This window comes from Hippichthys cyanospilos, chromosome 4, assembly GCF_059441005.1.
Source record: "Hippichthys cyanospilos isolate Australia breed blue-spotted pipefish chromosome 4, RoL_Hcya_1.0, whole genome shotgun sequence".
NCBI classification, from domain to species: Eukaryota; Metazoa; Chordata; class Actinopteri; order Syngnathiformes; family Syngnathidae; genus Hippichthys; species Hippichthys cyanospilos.
The window spans coordinates 25423402-25430278 of NC_142372.1; the positions used below are offsets into that span (position 1 = coordinate 25423402).

General features: G+C 38.3%; 1 protein-coding gene across 1 annotated transcript; it reads left to right on the top strand.

Moving 5' to 3' along the window:
* The first annotated feature begins 914 nt into the window (after positions 1-914).
* On the top strand, positions 915-3931 carry fadd (Fas (tnfrsf6)-associated via death domain). Its single transcript, XM_088412188.1, has 2 exons — positions 915-1545; positions 3338-3931. Exons 1-2 carry the CDS (start codon positions 1245-1247, stop codon positions 3607-3609), a joined length of 573 nt encoding a protein of 190 aa, XP_088268314.1. The 5' UTR covers positions 915-1244; the 3' UTR covers positions 3610-3931.
* Positions 3932-6877: the final 2946 nt, after the last annotated feature.

The window sequence follows — 6877 nt, forward strand, 5'->3', positions numbered from 1 at the left end:
TTTTGAAAAGCAATATTAGTTCCAGCTAAGAGCACCTGTGCTTGACACCAGGGGGTGCCTAGTGTTGCATAGACCTTAGCTAGCTATGGTTTATTTTTCCATAGTTTTTTAAATTCATGAGTAATGGTCAAAGGTGCAGAATTCAGAGGACTTTTATTTTGAAATGCAAGATCAGCTCGAGATAGCAGCACCTGGGCTGGATGCTGAGGGATGACTTGTCTTGCCAAGTGTTGGTTTTGTTGCTGAATTATTATGGTTTGATTTTTATTTATTTTACATCAGTCATAATGGTCAATGTTGCAGAATTCAGAGAGCATTTGTCTTGAAAAGCAAGAGCTGGATAAGGTGCTGAATTCCATACTCTAGTCTTGCCTGGACCTGGTTTGGTTACGGGATAGCGATTCTGTGCTGGATACCAGGGGATCCTGAGTCTTGCCTGGACCTGGTTTGGTTGCGGGATAGGGATTGTTACGTTTTTATTTTTATCATTTATTTCTTTATTTTATTTTTTCAATCAAGCACAAGTGAAAGTCAAGGCGACACCACTATAAATACACTACAGTGTAAAAGAACTTTGTGCAGCTTCCATGAGGCGCTCCAGTGTTGTACAGAGCTGGTTAAGAAAATTACTGTACACGTTTTCGTTTTTGTTTTTTTTTTTTAGGTCCAGTACCCTAAGTTGCAGAATTCAGAGGCCTTATATTTGAAAAGCAACACCGGATCTCGATTAAAGAACCTTTACAGGACACCCAGAGGGTTGCAGTCGTTCCTAGAGTTAGTCCGGGTGCGGAAAACATCTTGATTTATTTGTTGTTGTTTTTTTGTGAATATTGGAATCGGGTATATTAGCAGTCACAGCATTTGTTAGGCGCTTTTATTTTGAAGGTGCTCAACTGGGCTCGTTGACGGCGTATTACCGTATTGCATAGTATTGTCAATCGATGTGGCAGCTCTTCGTACAAGTGTACGCTGGCCTAACTGCTGTATATCAAGGATGGTGTGACAATCTAAGTAATATACTTGTGTTGATACCCGTAGTATTAAACGATTTGAGGCTTTAGCGTACCTGTGCCATTTACTGTACAGTGAAGACAATTGTACAAGTTAAATAAGGAGCCATAATGTCGACAAAATCGTCTGTGGTCTTCAACTTTCCTCTAAGTGACTGTGTGACTTAAAAAAACGGAAGTGAAAGTAAAACGTTTTTTTCCTGACGACAGTTTCAACGAAACCTCCTCCAAGCAATGGGAACATTCCACTTTAACACAATTTTACTGGATATATCGAGTCATCTTAACACCGAACAGCTGGAAGCTCTCAAGTATCTCTGTTGTGACAATGTTGGAAAAAGGCAGTTGGAAACGATTGACAGCGGATTCAAACTGTTCCAATGTTTGACCGAAAGAGGACTGCTAAGTCAAGAAAAACCCGAGTTACTGTCGGAACTCCTCAAACAAATCAAACGACAGGATTTATCAGAAAAGTTGAACAGCTTTCAATCACCTTCAGAGTGTGCTGGCACCCAACTCTGCGAAACGGAGAGAGGTATGGTTTGAGTATATATCCGACTGAGGTATCATACAAAATGTCCATTTGATCTTGTGCAGCACCTCATATTTGACGGCGTGGTCACGAAGAATCAAAATTTGTAAGTGTACGAGAATGTATTGTTGAATGTATATTGTTTTCATTTTATTATTTATTTATTTGTTTTGTGTATATGTCCAAAGGTTTGGAACAATTATTTCTTATATTATCGATTAACCAGCAGGCTCATTTATGTTAATAATAATAATAATAATAATACGCGAGGATCTAAATATGACCATCCTATGAACATATCTCCGTTGCAACTAATATTAATAAAGATAATAATAAATTTAATGATGGTCACATTGCTGACAGTCGGCCTACCTTTTGGATAATGGCAAGTGCGATTCAAAAATCAGAGGTTTAGGGGCGCTACAGACAAGTCAAAAAAATCCAACTTGATTTATAAAGCACTTTATTAACAAAGTTGATCAACGTGCTGTACACAAATAAAAAAAAGTTCTAACTGCAGCACCAATCATAATAATAAAAAAAACAACAACAATAAGGTTAGAAGTAAAAATGAAGGATGGATGAATACTATAAAAATAGTAAAAGGAACAGAGAAGATCAAAACTTACAGAATCAAAAACAACTCTCAATGTAACTTACCAGCTGCCAGTGATAATCAATTGAGTTTTAAGCAGTAACGTAAAAGTCAGGAGTAAATTAGCCTGCCTGATTGGAATTGTCATTCCATAGTCTCAGCCCAGCCATTACAAAGAAAAGATGAACTTACTTTGTTTTAGGCACAAACACAAGAACATGACTTTAATTAGCGTGGTGGATAATATAGCTGGGCAGAGAATATAGCTGGACCCCCTCCCCCGAGAGGTGTTCCAGCCGTGTCCCACTAGAAGCAAGCCCCAGGGACCAACCAGGACGTGCTGGAAAGACTGTCTCTCGGCATACCTGGGAATGTCCGGGGTTCCCCCCAGAGAACCTGGAAAAATTGGCTGGGAAGAGGTAAGCTTTCTGCTGCTGCTGCTCCCATGACCCAACCGATAGGCAGTAGAATAATGGATGGAGTATAGCACCAGCAAGATGCTTGGGTGTCAAATAATAAAGATATTGAGATTTGAAAGTTTGAATTTTAAAATCAGCACCGAAGTGCATTGGGGAGCTAGTGAAGGGAGTAATATGGTAAAACTACGCAAACCAATTGAGGCGAGAGTCTGCATTATGGTGCCACCGAGGAGAGATTTACTGAGTCCAAAGTACAGAGCATTGCAAAAAATAACATGAGTGACATAACAGACCTGTTTCGTTTACAGTTGAAGAGCAAAAATGGCAGGAAATGTAGAGTATAAACTGGCACGCAATAATAATAATATGATATTCCTGCCACATCAGTGCCTTCTGAAAGAAAATGTGGACATGCTCCTTTTTTTTTCAGAATGTTTAATGTGTGCTCATAGATATCAATGATGTTTGGCGTCTGAAAAAGAATAAACAAGATTTCTCTCTTCTAATTTCCTTTTGTTTTTTTTTCGGTCATTGTTAATATATATGCAATTGATTTTTTTTTTTTTTTTAACAAACATTGACTGATATATTTCATTACATATTGCAAAATGTGTTGCTGTATCTCAGTATATCACAATACACTTTTAAGAGACATTACCCAGCACTACTAAAAACCATTCTTTGGGTACCGTACTTTGGCTACCCCAGGTGTCCCCAAACCAGGTCATATTTCTCATTAGTAAAATTTCTTGTTTTTTTTTTTTTTTTTCTTTCTTTCCAGACAAACTGAAGATTGCCACAGAAGTGATTGCTGAGAATGTGGGGCGAACCTGGCGAAAATTAGGACGCAAACTGTGTATGAATGAAAGCAAGCTGGATTCTATCGCACTGAGGTTCCCAACAGATCTGGAAGAGACAGCCAGAGAGCTACTGAAAGAATGGAGGAAGACTCGCGGAGATGGTGCTCATTCAGGGGAGTTAATTGACGCGCTCAGAGCATGTCAGCAAAATCTCACAGCCGATAAATTAGAAGAAAGATTTTCATGCATTTGATGTCAATTGAGACAGAAGAAGGTAACATTACAATTCAAGCCATATATAAATGTCAACCATCAGTGATCACTATTGGTAGAATTTAATTTAAATAGATGTTTTACTTGTGAACATCAGGGTCATGAATTGTAAAATTTTGTGACAGGCTTTTTTGTGTTCACAATATTTTTCACCTTTCATTTTTTGAACCATGATTGAACTTTTGTTGTTTGTCTTTACAATCATCAAAGGAAAAGAATCGGCTCTTCCCAACTACCTTTAGATTCAAAGGCCACCATTGTATTGCATTGAAATTAAAATGTTAATCATCATATTACCTGAATCCAGCTTTTTTCCCTCCCCTTTTTGTTAATGGTGATGAGGTGGATGATGATGATTAAACAGGACAACATGCAGAGGATTCACAAAAAGGGTCCTTAGGGAGTAATGGCAACATTCATTGGTTCAACTGTTTTCAACATTTATAAAGATAAACAAAGAGGTATGTTTCTCATTAAATAAAAAAATAAAAAAAACAACACAAAATATCCAACCATCCATCTACCATCTATGATCCAAGAGTGTGTGAGTTTCAAGGCACAAATTGATGGCCGAATAATGACCTTCAGCATCTTCTAGTAAACATCCATCCATCTTCTATAGCCACTTATTCTCACAAGGGTGGCAGGCTTGCTGGTGCCTATCCCATCTGACTTTGGGTGAGTAGGCGGGGGACACCCTGGACTGGCTGCCAGCCAATTGCTGGGCACACAGAGACAAACAACCATTCATGCCCCCAATCACACCTAAGGACAATTTAGAGTGTCCAATACACCTGCCATGTATGACTGTCATTTCAAAGTAATTGGTTACTTTACAGTATGACTGTATTTGAAATGTAAGGTATTACACTACAATTGCATTACTTTTATATTATTGTCACCAATGTAACGGAAATATGGATTTGCCATTCTAAATGTAGCTCATTACACATTCAGGTTGGCTTAAACCTAAAAAAAAACTTTTAATTTTAATCCCTGTATTATTTAGCTTCACAGCATAGTGATACATTGTTTATGCTTTAGGCAGAAACAGTTTGTACATTCCACAGTTTCAATGTTAATCTTCAAATTCAAGTTAAGTCAGCTAGTTTAGGCACAGACGTTTCAAAAATAGATTTTTTCAGCGGGGTTTACATTAGCAGCTAGCCTACATCTTCGTTATTGTGTTAAACATACTGTTAAAGATGAATTTTTGCATGCTTCATTATGATTAACATTGGCCAGAACTATTTACAGTGAACCCTCGTTCATCACGGTAGATACATTCCGGAGCCGGCCAGTAGCGCAAATCCGGAAAGTAGCGCCCCCACTTTTCCCCTTAAAAAAATAAAAAACAAAAACAAAAAATAATTATTTTTTTAAACATGAAAAGTCTTCATGCTATGCATATTATTTAAGACAAATATTACTGCAGTACAGATATTTACTTTAATCTTAAATTAATAAACCTTATACACTGTACAGTAATGAACTTGGAGAGAGAGAGAGAGAGAGACTGCTACGCTGCGCTGGAGCACCTCATCCACAAAACAGCGGAGATCAAAGAGTGTCAGACTCATATGGCTCAACAACGTGGCTTTTATTTTCCTCACAACTTCACAACTGAACGTGGCAACAGTCATATTAGCAGCGGCCCGAAGGCTGTATTAAAGTCTAATCCGTACATAATTAAAGATTATTACAATGCTGAGTTTACACTTGAAATACCATTTCACTATAATAGGCAACCCTTTTATGGGGGGGGTTGAAACGTGTGCCTTTTGCTGTGGATGCGCTGACAAGAACGTGCTGTAGGGTGGGTGCTGGGCGGAAGTAGATCAAAACTCCACAGGCACGCGCCATATAGCTGATGAAGTGCACCCCAGCGTTGTTGTTGTCAACACACACGGCGAGGAGGCAGAGACAAGAGGAGCAAAGATGACGTTCACCAGACTGTTGGAAACCTCTTCCCAAGTTTTCTTTTATAATGAAATGGTAATGCAAGTGTTACCTCTCCATTTAATCACGTACTGATTGGACTTTAATTTGTCGTCCGGGCCGCTACTAATATGACCGCAGCTGCGCAAGACTTCAAAATAAAGGGCTTCTTCCGTCCGAAGTCGGCAATCCAGATTGCTGAAGCAGCTTCCTTATGGACGATCGTTTGACTACGGGCCGTGACAACTGTTTTCGCCGAATTGCCAAAGGTGATTGCAGCCGTTGTCTAATGTAGCCAACGGTGGATTCGTTCACTCCCAAATGGCGGGCCACGGCCGCGTAAGTTTTCCCAACTATCAAAAAGAACTGAAAAGATATGAATCAATGGTTGTGCTCAAAAACATTTCAAACAATATTATTAATATATATATCAGTCTAAATTTAATAAGAGAATGTATAAAAATTTTGGGTAAATCTGATGTGTAATTTTATATACAGTACATAGTATATGTGATTTTATTTATGTATTTATGATTGGATATGAATTATGTCGAATGTGTTATTTTGTTCACCACAAAAAATCAAACAAACGGAGACAAAAAAGCTTTTGAAGTATTGATTTCAGTTTTGAAGTTCTATTTAACTGACAGATATCCATCCATCCATCCATCCATCCATCCATCCATCCATTTTCGATAAATATGATGGGACTAAACATGCAGGCATGTTCAGTCTGTTAAAGAGAGGATGTCGCTGACAATTACAAAAAAACAACTAAAAAAAATGATAAACTTCATACACCGTCTTTTTGCGTAAAGATCTGATGTTATTACCTGCGGCTTATAGTCCAGTACGGCTTATCCGTGACAAAAATCTTTTTTTTGCTCATATTTTGCTGCTGCGGCTTATATAGCGGTGCACCTTATAGTCCGGAAAATACGACAGACTCGTGTAGCAGGCTGGCGCATGTGGCAAGAAACTGCCTTTGAATAATGTACAGTCCAGCCAATTCTGTACTTATGTTTTTCAGAGGCTATTTGGGATATTCTGACTAGGACGGAAGAGCATTTTCAGGATTTCCTTTCTATTTTGGATTCTCACCATCAGACTATGTCAATTACACATAATGTCCAGCAGAGAGAACTGGAGCTCCTAGATACACAGGTTTTTTTTTTTGTTTGTTTGTTTTTTTTTCAGTTAGGGGAGCCCCTAAAGGTGCATGGAGGGATATTTTTTTATTATTGTTACTATTTTTTTTTGCAGGTGGCTACAGAGCCCCTTAAGGGCCATTGAAGGATTAATCTTTTTTA